The sequence below is a fragment of the Bufo gargarizans genome, chromosome 2 (genome assembly GCF_014858855.1).
Source record: "Bufo gargarizans isolate SCDJY-AF-19 chromosome 2, ASM1485885v1, whole genome shotgun sequence".
Classification (NCBI taxonomy): domain Eukaryota; kingdom Metazoa; phylum Chordata; class Amphibia; order Anura; family Bufonidae; genus Bufo; species Bufo gargarizans.
In genome coordinates, this window is record NC_058081.1 from 413,262,006 (window position 1) to 413,276,440 (window position 14,435).

Here is a 14,435-nt window from a genome sequence, read left to right on the forward strand (position 1 = left end):
TCCTACATCACAATTATTTTTTATTTTCCGATCAATTTTACCTACAGAAGAGAGGCACCGCCATGGGTACCAGGTTTGCCCCCAGTTATGCCAATTTATTTTTGTCGCATTGGGAGACTAAGAATATTGATCCCAAACTGGGGGCAGACCTGGTCCTATGGCGGAGGTATATAGATGATATTATCTTTATTTGGGGTGGAACAAGAGAAGATCTTGAAAACTTTATCAAAAAGATTAATGTTAATGATAATAATTTAAAATTCACCTCCAATTTTGGAAGTGAAAAAATAGAGTTTTTGGATATTGCGATTACATGCAAAGAAAATAAATATAGATGCAATACATTCCACAAGCCCACAGCAAAAAATGGGTATATTCCCTTTACAAGCTGCCACCTACCAAGGTGGCTTACAAATGTCCCTTTCGGCCAATTCCGAAGGTTGAAACGGAATTGCACGGAAGATGATACATTTGTAGAGGAAGCAAATGTTATGAGGGAGCAATTCAAGGAAAAGGAATACCCAGAATCCATTATAAATGATGCCCTCGAGAAAGTAAAAAATTTGGATAGGAACACCTTTTTTCAGCCAACTCAAAAAACAAAACAGGAGGAAGATTTAAGCTTTCGGATTATTCTGCCATACAATATTCAGGCAAGACAGGTTGAACATATTATAAAGGCACATTGGCACCATTTATATAATGACAAAACAATAGGGATGCTTTTGCCTTTAACACCGAAAATAATTTACTCAAGGGCCCCAAACTTAGGGATTCAAGTAGCCCCTTCAGTGAAAGATAGACGTAAAAAAAGTATGGTTACCAACTGGTTGCAACCTAAAGGCTTTTTCCGATGTGGAAAATGCATGGGATGTAAAAAAACCAAATTCCCGAGAAAAACTACATCAGTTGTCTCTACACAGAACTCCCACACAATGACAATCAAACATTTTCTCACCTGTAATTCTAATAATGTTATATATCTAGTCCAGTGCCCTTGTCAAAAACAATACATAGGGAGAACCAAACGCACCTTGAAGGTCAGGATAGCAGAACACCTGAATAATATCAGTAAAGGTTATGACAAACATTCGCTATCCAGACACTTCAAGGATGCACACAATCAAGACCCTAGGGGTCTCTCCTTTATGGCACTGGAGAAGGTTGAGAAACATTGGCGGGGAGGCAACCAAATCGAAAGACTATCACGGGCAGAATCGAGAAAAATTTACGAATTCGGTAGTATGTTACCAAGAGGCTTAAATGCCGAATTAGAAATATTCGGCTTTTTATAGACATGGGTGTTCTGTGTGGGTGTTGATGGAGAGTTGCAAGTTTGGCTGTTTTCCAGCACTGCAACTCTCCCTCCACCCCACACAGGCCACCCTTCCCCTTCTATATCCATATTTAAGAGAGAGGATGAAAGATATTTAAGAAAATTAATGTATGAAATATTTGAATTGGCTCCTTATAAATTTGAACAATCTGAGAATCCCAAGAATAGCATAAGTACTAAAATTTGGGCAGTCTCCCAAAAAAACGCAATAAAATCACATATGCGTTTTTTCTTATAAATGTATCTGCGGGTACCTGCTAATAAAGAGGAAATATCAAGGCTGTAAAATTCGCATATATTTATTCATCTTAATAGAATTTGTTTAAATAATGATTTTTAGTAAATGCTGATTGATTTTTAAATGATATGTGAAGAAAAGAAAAACCTGTATATGGGGAAATAGGAAGAAAAATTTATGAAAAAATTGTATGAGAAATTATGTTGAGGTGATGTTTAATAGCCTACTATTTAAATATATAAGAAAGACTAAAAAAGTAACCTGATGAAAAGAACCGCAATAAAAACGCAAATAAAATATGGAACAAGAAAATAGATCCAGACCGGGGTTTCCTTTGAGACACAATTAGAATCCAGATCGGGTTTTGAAATAGACCGAAAGTCATTATAAATAGAGACCGTTGTAAGATTTGGGGTATGCCACTGAGGAAGAGGACAGCGTCTCCTCGAAACGCGTCTGGCGGAATACCCTGAATTACAGATGACCTACAAATAAAGAGTGCACTACAAAGAATAAAGAAAGAAAAAAGAACGGTCTCATTCCGTAAGGACAGGAAACCCGAGACGTCACTAACCTGCGTCGGGTGATCCTCCTACTGACTCAAACCCTGCAAGCCAGCTGAGAAACACGTGGGACGCGGTGAACTTCAGAGCCGGGACGCCGGCATATACTGTGGACCGCAAACCCACCAAACGAACAGAGGCACGCAGGTGAAGGTAAGCCCACATAGTGGGTCAAGCTTGTTAAACTACCACATCTAAGCAATAAGAGGAGAAATATCATCTACATTTAAAGACAGAACTTTGATACAAATACAGCAACAGTTAAAGAAGGAAGTCTATCTTTCCTATAGAGACTGCTACATATGTCAAATAACATCTCAGGACGCAGGTTAAAAACCCATTGAGATAACACTCAGTGCCAACTAAGCATTTATTTATTTTTGCTTCCCCCCATATAGGACTATACTGAACGAATTTCTTGTTTAGCCAAATGTGTTAAGCATCTTTTATACGTATTTTGTATAATCAATTTGCCTGACTTGGCAGGAACTTGCCGTCCGAACAACCTTTGGTTTTTCATGTAACCAGGAGTAACCATCAGTTACACAATTTGGCTGTTTGGACTGCCAGCTTCAGTTTAAAGCCAGGAATGTGTAGTATTCAATAGAATATTTTTATGCATGAACTGTATTTTGTATTTTTTATTATCAATTATTTTAATATTAAAGTGTGTCCTATACCTCCTTATATGAGTGCCCATCCATACTTAATTTACAATTCTCTGATAAGGCCTTAGTGTCCTACAATGACATTTGATAGCAAAGCCCTGGTATGGAAGTAAGGGGCTGGATCCATTGGTACGCAATGCAGGTGGAGGGACAATAACCAGGAGGCTGGAAGAGGTTGTGGAGATAGGAGGAAAGATTTCCATAGCACACATGAGTTGCTGTGAAGAACTATTATGAGTGTTATACTGCCTAATGCAAGGTTTCATAGGACCCCACTCAATGGTCATCCTTCTAGACATAAGAAGAGGGGAAGCAGCACTCTAAGGTTTTTAGTGAAACATGAATGTTTCTGCTTATCAAGTTTTAAAATGGACGGTTTGAGGAGTTGAAATTTGCTGTGTTAAATGGGTGAATAAACACTGTATATTTAATTGAGGACTATTATTATTTAGTATTATTTCAAGATCCCAGTAATTTATGTTTGTATTAATTTTTTTCTTTTGTTATCAGCATTAACATTGTCAGTTGCCAATGGCCCAACATATGAAGACCAAAATCAGTGCCAAAGGATGAGCCAAACAAATGCAGGCACCCTAGAGTCAGATAAGAGGATTGCAAAGAAAGGCAAAATGAATCAGTTCTTTAGGACAATGGTAATGTTCAAATATAATGAGAAATATAAAACCATAATTCAGTGCTCAATGACTAAATACTGTATTTTTTGCCCTGTAAGACGCACCGGCCCATAAGACGCACCTAGGTTTTTGAGGAGGAAAATAAGAAAAAAAATATTTTTAACCAAACTGTGTGCTTTTGGTGGGTTTTGAACTAATGGTGGTCTGTGCATGACACTACTATGGGGGATCTGTGGATGGCACTGTTATGGGGGGGATCTGTGGGTGGCACCTTTATGGGGGGATCTGTGGATGACACTGTTATGGGGGGATCTGTGGATGGCACTGTTATGGGGAGATTTAAGGGGGGCACTGTTATGGGGGTGATCTGTGAATGGCACTGTTATGGAGGGGGATCTGTGGATGGCACTGTTATGGGGGGTGGATCTGTGGATGGCACTGCTATATATGTGTCACCCACAGATCCCCCACCCCATAACAGTGCCATCCACATATCCCCCACCCCATAATAGTGGCATCTACAAATGCCCTAATATACCGGAGCTAAACCTGTGTGAGGGGGGAGGGAGGAGGGGCCGGTGTCATGCAAATGTGGCAGGGCCGATGCAGTCGCTGTACTCCGGCCCCGCCGCTCACTCACTGCCTTAATGCCTAAACCTTTTATAATAAGGTTTAGGTTTTTTTCTCCCAGGCTGTGAGCGGTGCGCTGCGATTGGCCAGCTCTGCAGCCTAGGAGAAGGAGACGCCCACAGGACAAGGGCAGACACTGCCTACTATAACCGAACATACCGGAGGGCATAACGGGAGAACGGAGCGGCGCCCGGGGATAAGTGCAGTGAGATCCCTGGGTGCCGCTCTCTATGGCAGCATACTTCGTTCACAATGTTTTTCAAGGTGAAAGGTCCTCTTTAATTGAAGTTCTGATCCCCAGCCCCATCTGTACTACTGTACTTACTAAATGTTCTGTAGCAGGCAGAGCAGGGCAGGGTAGTTTATGAATGAAGTAGGCGGCACAGGCACGTGACGCCAGTGAGTTACGGCTGCTGTTCGCCCTGCTCTGCCTGCTACAGGACATTTAGTAAGTAGTACAGATTGGGCTGTGCATTGGAACTTCAATTAAAGTTATTATTATAAAAGCGGCGGGGCCGGAGTACAGTGACCGCACCGGCCCTGCCACATTTGCAGGACACCGGCCCATCCTCCCTCCCCCCTCCAGCTGATACATTGCAGACTGTGATATAAAATGGCAACATTCACCCCATAAGACGCAGGGGCATTTCCCCCCACTTTTGGTCTTATGGGGCGAAAAATACTGTACTCGCCATGCCTATAAGATGGCTTAATTTTCCATAAACATGTATGTTATGAATTCCTAGTGATAACCGCTTGCATTCATGTGGACATGCAAGTTCCAAACTGACTGGTTACCCAAAATCATGCATTGCCAAGAAGTATAATCCAATAGAGGACGATGTAAATGTAACTTTTTGTTGGACTGTGAATAAACACATTTTAAAATGTGACAGCAAAAAAAAAAAAGGCTGGCATCTATGGAACTCATAAACCCATTTGGTATAATATTTTTGTTACTGGAGGTCCTGCAGCAAATGTGCTTTTCACCGTGCTTGGTATGCGCTATACCTGTAAAGTATATACATTTTATATATAGGAGAGTTAGCGATACGCGCTGCTGCTGCCTTCATCATGCCACTTTTTATTCTGACAATCAACACGTCGTATAGGCAGGTAATTCCGACCCGATCAAGGCATAATTTTTGGACACTTGGTCCCCCAAAAAGCCACTTTTTTTTATCCTATAACACTGTGTGTGTTTAAACATCATCTGCCCCGATAAGGGACAATTTTTGGAATCTTTAGAATATGAAAAAGCATAACACATATGCCAACTCAGCGTGTTTTTAAACATGCTGTATGTTAAAGGGAGTCTCTTTTTCACCAATACTGTATATTTAAGAGCACTGTACCACAGAATATTGCAGACATATCCCAAGCATACCTGTGTGTACTTTGTGTCTGTATTCCATGTCCAGCAAAAGCACTTTTGTTCTACTGGAAAACAGCTCCCAAGTGTCCCCAGCTCTGCTGCGCCAAGTGCCCAAAGCAAACCAGACTGGAGAAGAGGGCTGCTTTAGCTACTCCTATCTTCGGATTGGTACCAGCTAGAAATATGGGCCTGACCTTGTTTGCAAGCATTCCAACCTTTCAAACTATACCAGAAGCACAGCATTATATCCACTATATCAGAAGATATAGCTGTTAGAAATCGAGTCAGGAGTGAAAGCTGTTTTTACTTTCATCTTATCTTTAAATGCGGTCAAACGTGTATTTGCCAATAGCTATGTATGTCAGTGTCACTCAGGCATCATTTACTATTGTTGTCATTGCGTTCCAGAGCTTCGGGAGGGGGAAGGGGGAAAAAAATAAAAAAAATAAAAAGAGATATCAAGTTTTCCTAAAGTCCTAGTAGTCTAGAGTGGGTTATATACCCACTTTTAGGGAAATTTGAGCAACTTTGGTTCAGCCTGAATTGATTTAAAAATTCTCAGTCACTATATCTTCACAATTTTATTTAATTTAAGAGAGAATGGTGTAAGGCTGGGTTCACATCAGCGTTTCGTTTTCCACTCTTCTGATCCATCAGAAGAGCAAAAAATATAATGAAACCCGTATTTTAGGCATCCATTATGCATAGTTTGCCTCCATTTTAGCCATTTCCATCTGAAATCCATTATTTTAGAGGGAAAAAGTCCTGCATGCAGGCCTAATTTAATCATCATGCTGGAAGACAGAAGCATTGCCCTGTGCAAGCTCTGCAAGTATAAATCCTATATAATATAATTTCTCTGTGCCTGCCTGCCACGATGCACCCAGGTAAATGCGCATGTGCGGCACGCTGGCCAATAGAATGGCAGCACACCTCACAGCCCCCGGACCTCACAAAAGCGCCACCATTACAGTCCTGTCAGACACAGATATAGCAGCTGCTACTGCCAGCAGTATTAGCCGCCAGTTGCTGCCAGTGGTTTCAGCATCACCAGTTAGTGCCCGCAGTCTCAGCCACCAGTCACAGTGCCCGCAGTCTCAGTCACAGTGCCCGCAGTCTTAGCCACCAGTCACAGTGCCCGCAGTCTTAGCCACCAGTCACAGTGCCCACAGTCTCAGCCACCAGTCACAGTGCCCGCAGTCTCAGCCACCAGTCACAGTGCCCGCAGTCTCAGCCACCAGTCAGTGTCAGTCATCTTAGCCATCCATCAACAGTCTTAGCCACAGCTGAAGTCATAGTGCCAGCAGTCTCAGCCACCAGTCAGTGCTAGCCATCTCAGCCACCAGTCACAGTGCCTGCAGTCTCAGCCACCAGTCAGTGCCAGTCATCTCAGCCAGTCAGTGCCATCAGTCTCAGCCATTAGCTGCAGTCAACAGTCTCAGCCACAGCTGCAGTCTCAGCACCACGAGTCAGTGCCAGCCGTCTCAGACACCAGTCACAGTGCCCGCAGTTTCAGCCACCAGTCAGTGCCAGCCATCTCAGCTATCAGTGATTGCCACCAGTCACAGTGGCAGCAGTCTCAGCACCACCAGTCAGTGCCAGCCATCTCAGCCACCAGTCAGTGCCAGCAGTCTCAGCACCAGTCGTCTCAGTCACCAGTCAGTGCCAGCCATCTCAGCTACCAGTCAGTGATCGCAGTCAACAGTCTAAGCCACAGCCACAATCTCAGCAGTGTCAGCTGTCTCAGCAATCAGTCACAGTGCCAGCAGTCTCAGTCACCAGTCAGTGCCAACCGTCTCAGCCACTAGTCAGTGCCAGCCGTCTCAGCCATCAATCAGTGCCACAAGCAACAGCCATCAGTCAGTGCCAGTCGTATCATCCATCTGATCAGTGCAACCAGCCACTAGTCACAGTGCTAGCAGTCTCGTCACCATCAGTCAGTGTCAGTGACTAGGGATGAGCGAACTCGAACTGTATAGTTCGGGTTCGTACCGAATTTTGGGGTGTCCGTGACACGGACCCGAACCCGGACATTTTCGTAAAAGTCCGGGTTCGGGTTCGGTGTTCGTCGCTTTCTTCGCGCTTTTGTGACGCTTTCTTGGCGCTTTTTGAAAGGCTGCAAAGCAGCCAATCAACAAGCGTCATACTACTTGCCCCAAGAGGCCATCACAGCCATGCCTACTATTGGCATGGCTGTGATTGGCCAGAGCACCATGTGACCCAGCCTCTATTTAAGCTGGAGTCACATAGCGCCGCCCGTCACTCTGCTCTGATTAGCGTAGGGAGAGGTTGCGGCTGCGACAGTAGGGCGAGATTAGGCAGATTAACTCCTCCAAAGGACTTGATTAACTGATCGATCTGCAGCTGTGGATCATTGAGCTGCTGATCCTCAATTGCTCACTGTTTTTAGGCTGCACAGACCGTTTGTCAGTCTCATTTTTCTGGGGTGATCGGCGGCCATTTTGTGTCTTGTGGTGCGCCAGCACAAGCTGCGACCAAGTGCATTTAACCCTCAATGGTGTGGTTGTTTTTTGGCTAAAGCCTACATCAGGGTGAAGCTGTGACACCAAGTGCATTTAACCAGCAATAGTCTGTTCATTTTTTGGCCATATACAAAATCAGGGGCAAGCTGCGCCTGTCACCAAGTGCATTTAACCCTCAATGGTGTGGTTGTTTTTTGGCTAAAGCCTACATCAGGGTGAAGCTGTCACACCAAGTGCATTTAACCAGCAATAGTCTGTTCATTTTTTGGCCATATACAAAATCAGGGGCAAGCTGCGCCTGTCACCAAGTGCATTTAACCCTCAATGGTGTGGTTGTTTTTTGGCTAAAGCCTACATCAGGGTGAAGCTGTCACACCAAGTGCATTTAACCAGCAATAGTCTGTTCATTTTTTGGCCATATACAAAATCAGGGGCAAGCTGCGCCTGTCACCAAGTGCATTTAACCCTCAATGGTGTGGTTGTTTTTTGGCTAAAGCCTACATCAGGGTGAAGCTGTCACACCAAGTGCATTTAACCAGCAATAGTCTGTTCATTTTTTGGCCATATCCCAGTCTAATTCTGTCACTAAATCCATACCGGTCACCCAGCGCCTAAATACTAGGCCTCAAATTTATATCCAGCTAAATCTGTCCCTAGTGCTGTAGCTGGGCGAGTTATTTAGTGTCCGTTCAAGCACATTTCTTGTTCTGGGTTGAAATACAATTCCCAATTTAGCAATTTCATAATTTAGTGGTTCCTGCTATATCAGAGCTCTTTGAAATCTATCCCAAAAAGGGTATATAATATTGAAGGTGCACATAGGGTCATTCAGAGTAACTTCACACACACCCGCTACTGTGTATTTCCAAGTCTAATTCTGTCACTAAATCCATACCGGTGACCCAGCGCCTAAATACTAGGCCTCAAATTTAATTCCCTCTAAATCTCTCGTTACCCACCGCTGTACTGTTGTTGCTGGGCAAGATATTTAGTGTCCGTCAAAGCACATTTTTTGTTCTGGGTTGAAGTACAATTCCCAATTTAGCAATTTCATAATTTAGTGGTTTCTGCTATATCAGAGCTATTTGAAATCTATCCCAAAAAGGGTATATAATATTGAAGGTGCACATAGGGTCATTCAGAATAACTTCACACACACCCGCTACTGTGTATTTCCAAGTCTAATTCTGTCACTAAACCCATACCTGTCACCCAGCGCCTAAATACTAGGCCTCAAATTTAAATCCCTCTAAATCTCTCGTTACCGTTGTCCTGTTGTAGCTGGGAAAGTTATTTAGTGCCCGTCAAAGCACATTTTTTGTTCTGGGTTGAAGTACAATTCCCAATTTAGCAATTTCATAATTTAGTGGTTCCTGCTATATCAGAGCTATTTGAAATCTATCCCAAAAAGGGTATATAATATTGAAGGTGCACATAGGGTCATTCAGAATAACTTCACACACACCCGCTACTGTGTATTTCCAAGTCTAATTCTGTCACTAAATCCATACCGGTGACCCAGCGCCTAAATACTAGGCCTCAAATTTAATTCCCTCTAAATCTCTCGTTACCCACCGGTGTACTGTTGTTGCTGGGCAAGATATTTAGTGTCCGTCAAAGCACATTTTTTGTTCTGGGTTGAAGTACAATTCCCAATTTAGCAATTTCATAATTTAGTGGTTTCTGCTATATCAGAGCTATTTGAAATCTATCCCTAAAAGGGTATATAATATTGAAGGTGCACATAGGGTCATTCAGAATAACTTCACACACACCCGCTACTGTGTATTTCCAAGTCTAATTCTGTCACTAAACCCATACCTGTCACCCAGCGCCTAAATACTAGGCCTCAAATTTAAATCCCTCTAAATCTCTCGTTACCGTTGTCCTGTTGTAGCTGGGAAAGTTATTTAGTGCCCGTCAAAGCACATTTTTTGTTCTGGGTTGAAGTACAATTCCCAATTTAGCAATTTCATAATTTAGTGGTTCCTGCTATATCAGAGCTATTTGAAATCTATCCCAAAAAGGGTATATAATATTGAAGGTGCACATTGGGTCATTCAGAATAACTTCACACACACGCTTCTGTGCATTTCCAAGTCTAATTCTGTCACTAAATCCATACCGGTGACCCAGCGCCTAAATACTAGGCCTCAAATTTAATTCCCTCTAAATCTCTCGTTACCCACCGCTGTACTGTTGTTGCTGGGCAAGATATTTAGTGTCCGTCAAAGCACATTTTTTGTTCTGGGTTGAAGTACAATTCCCAATTTAGCAATTTCATAATTTAGTGGTTTCTGCTATATCAGAGCTATTTGAAATCTATCCCTAAAAGGGTATATAATATTGAAGGTGCACATAGGGTCATTCAGAATAACTTCACACACACCCGCTACTGTGTATTTCCAAGTCTAATTCTGTCACTAAATCCATACCGGTGACCCAGCGCCTAAATACTAGGCCTCAAATTTAATTCCCTCTAAATCTCTCGTTACCCACCGTTGTACTGTTGTTGCTGGGCAAGATATTTAGTGTCCGTCAAAGCACATTTTTTGTTCTGGGTTGAAGTACAATTCCCAATTTAGCAATTTCATAATTTAGTGGTTTCTGCTATATCAGAGCTATTTGAAATCTATCCCTAAAAGGGTATATAATATTCAAGGTGCACATTGGGTCATTCAGAATAACTTCACACACACACGCTTCTGTGCATTTCCAAGTCTAATTCTGTCACTAAATCCATACCGGTCACCCAGCGCCTAAATACTAGGCCTCAAATTTATATCCCGCTGAATTTGAATACAATACATTGGGCCAAATAATATATTTGTTGTTGTGGTGAACCATAACAATGAGAAAAACATCTAGTAAGGGACGCGGACGTGGACATGGTCGTGGTGGTGTTAGTGGACCCTCTGGTGCTGGGAGAGGACGTGGCCGTTCTGCCACATCCACACGTCCTAGTGTACCAACTACTTCAGGTCCCAGTAGCCGCCAGAATTTACAGCGATATATGGTGGGGCCCAATGCCGTTCTAAGGATGGTAAGGCCTGAGCAGGTACAGGCATTAGTCAATTGGGTGGCCGACAGTGGATCCAGCACGTTCACATTATCTCCCACCCAGTCTTCTGCAGAAAGCGCACAGATGGCGCCTGAAAACCAACCCCATCAGTCTGTCACATCACCCCCATGCATACCAGGGAAACTGTCTCAGCCTCAAGTTATGCAGCAGTCTCTTATGCTGTTTGAAGACTCCGCTGGCAGGGTTTCCCAAGGGCATCCACCTAGCCCTTCCCCAGCGGTGAAAGACATAGAATGCACTGACGCACAACCACTTATGTTTCCTGATGATGAGGACATGGGAATACCACCTCAGCATGTCTCTGATGATGACGAAACACAGGTGCCAACTGCTGCGTCTTTCTGCAGTGTGCAGACTGAACAGGAGGTCAGGGATCAAGACTGGGTGGAAGACGATGCAGGGGACGATGAGGTCCTAGACCCCACATGGAATGAAGGTCGTGCCACTGACTTTCACAGTTCGGAGGAAGAGGCAGTGGTGAGACCGAGCCAACAGCGTAGCAAAAGAGGGAGCAGTGGGCAAAAGCAGAACACCCGCCGCCAAGAGACTCCGCCTGCTACTGACCGCCGCCATCTGGGACCGAGCACCCCAAAGGCAGCTTCAAGGAGTTCCCTGGCATGGCACTTCTTCAAACAATGTGCTGACGACAAGACCCGAGTGGTTTGCACGCTGTGCCATCAGAGCCTGAAGCGAGGCATTAACGTTCTGAACCTGAGCACAACCTGCATGACCAGGCACCTGCATGCAAAGCATGAACTGCAGTGGAGTAAACACCTTAAAACCAAGGAAGTCACTCAGGCTCCCCCTGCTACCTCTTCTGCTGCTGCCGCCTCGGCCTATTCTGCTGCTGCCGCCTCGGCCTCTTCCTCCGCCTCTGGAGGAACGTTGGCACCTGCCGCCCAGCAAACAGGGGATGTACCACCAACACCACCACCACCACCTCCGTCACCAAGCGTCTCAACCATGTCACACGCCAGCGTTCAGCTCTCCATCTCACAAACATTTGATAGAAAGCGTAAATTCCCACCTAGCCACCCTCGATCCCTGGCCCTGAATGCCAGCATTTCTAAACTACTGGCCTATGAAATGCTGTCATTTAGGCTGGTGGACACAGACAGCTTCAAACAGCTCATGTCGCTTGCTGTCCCACAGTATGTTGTTCCCAGCCGGCACTACTTCTCCAAGAGAGCCGTGCCTTCCCTGCACAACCAAGTATCCGATAAAATCAAGTGTGCACTGCGCAACGCCATCTGTAGCAAGGTCCACCTAACCACAGATACGTGGACCAGTAAGCACGGCCAGGGACGCTATATCTCCCTAACTGCACACTGGGTAAATGTAGTGGCAGCTGGGCCCCAGGCGGAGAGCTGTTTGGCGCACGTCCTTCCGCCGCCAAGGATCGCAGGGCAACATTCTTTGCCTCCTGTTGCCACCTCCTCCTTCTCGGCTTCCTCCTCCTCTTCTTCCACCTGCTCATCCAGTCAGCCACACACCTTCACCACCAACTTCAGCACAGCCCGGGGTAAACGTCAGCAGGCCATTCTGAAACTCATATGTTTGGGGGACAGGCCCCACACCGCACAGGAGTTGTGGCGGGGTATAGAACAACAGACCGACGAGTGGTTGCTGCCGGTGAGCCTCAAGCCCGGCCTGGTGGTGTGTGATAATGGGCGAAATCTCGTTGCAGCTCTGGGACTAGCCAATTTGACGCACATCCCTTGCTTGGCGCATGTGCTGAATTTGGTGGTGCAGAAGTTCATTCACAACTACCCCGACATGTCAGAGCTGCTGCATAAAGTGCGGGCCGTCTGTTCGCGCTTCCGGCGTTCACATCCTGCTGCTGCTCGCCTGTCTGCGCTACAGCGTAACTTCGGCCTTCCCGCTCACCGCCTCATATGCGACGTGCCCACCAGGTGGAACTCCACCTTGCACATGCTGGACAGACTGTGCGAGCAGCAGCAGGCCATAGTGGAGTTTCAGCTGCAGCACGCACGGGTCAGTCGCACTACAGAACAGCACCACTTCACCACCAATGACTGGGCCTCCATGCGAGACCTGTGTGCCCTGTTGCGCTGTTTCGAGTACTCCACCAACATGGCCAGTGGCGATGACACCGTTATCAGCGTTACAATACCACTTCTATGTCTCCTTGAGAAAACACTTAGGGCGATGATGGAACAGGAGGTGGCCCAGGAGGAGGAGGAGGAGGATGAGGAAGAGGGGTCATTTTTAGCACTTTCAGGCCAGTCTCTTCGAAGTGACTCAGAGGGAGGTTTTTTGCAACAGCAGAGGCCAGGTACAAATGTGGCCAGCCAGGGCCCACTACTGGAGGACGAGGAGGACGAGGATGAGGAGGAGGTGGAGGAGGATGAGGATGAAGCATGGTCACAGCGGGGTGGCACCCAACGCAGCTCGGGTCCATCACTGGTGCGTGGCTGGGGGGAAAGGCAGGACGATGACGATACGCCTCCCACAGAGGACAGCTTGTCCTTACCCCTGGGCAGCCTGGCACACATGAGCGACTACATGCTGCAGTGCCTGCGCAACGACAGCAGAGTTGCCCACATTTTAACCTGTGCGGACTACTGGGTTGCCACCCTGCTGGATCCACGCTACAAAGACAATGTGCCCACCTTACTTCCTGCACTGGAGCGTGATAGGAAGATGCGCGAGTACAAGCGCACGTTGGTAGACGCGCTACTGAGAGCATTCCCAAATGTCACAGGGGAACAAGTGGAAGCCCAAGGCCAAGGCAGAGGAGGAGCAAGAGGTCGCCAAGGCAGCTGTGTCACGGCCAGCTCCTCTGAGGGCAGGGTTAGCATGGCAGAGATGTGGAAAACTTTTGTCAACACGCCACAGCTAACTGCACCACCACCTGATACGCAACGTGTTAGCAGGAGGCAACATTTTACTAACATGGTGGAACAGTACGTGTGCACACCCCTCCACGTACTGACTGATGGTTCGGCCCCATTCAACTTCTGGGTCTCTAAATTGTCCACGTGGCCAGAGCTAGCCTTTTATGCCTTGGAGGTGCTGGCCTGCCCGGCAGCCAGCGTTTTGTCTGAACGTGTATTCAGCACGGCAGGGGGCGTCATTACAGACAAACGCAGCCGCCTGTCTACAGCCAATGTGGACAAGCTGACGTTCATAAAAATGAACCAGGCATGGATCCCACAGGACCTGTCCGTCCCTTGTCCAGATTAGACATTAACTACCTCCCCATAACCATATATTATTGGACTCCAGGGCACTTCCTCATTCAATCCTATTTTTATTTTCATTTTACCATTATATTGCGATGCTACCCAAAGTTGAATGAACCTCTCCTCTGCCTGTGTGCTAGGCCTAAATATATGCCAATGGACTGTTGCAGTGGTGGCTGACATGAAGCCTGATTCTCTGCTATGACATGCAGACTAATT

General features: G+C 45.8%; 1 protein-coding gene across 3 annotated transcripts in view; it reads left to right on the forward strand.

Annotated features, from left to right (window-relative positions):
• The window catches only part of DOCK2 (dedicator of cytokinesis 2), a 1,177,826-nt gene that overhangs the window by 1,105,399 nt on the left and 57,992 nt on the right, over positions 1 to 14,435 (forward strand). For all 3 annotated transcript variants that reach the window (XM_044280877.1, XM_044280878.1, XM_044280879.1), the window contains one exon: positions 3,316 to 3,458. In XM_044280877.1, coding sequence (XP_044136812.1) covers positions 3,316 to 3,458 — 143 coding nt within the window. The remainder of the gene's footprint in view (positions 1 to 3,315; positions 3,459 to 14,435) is intronic.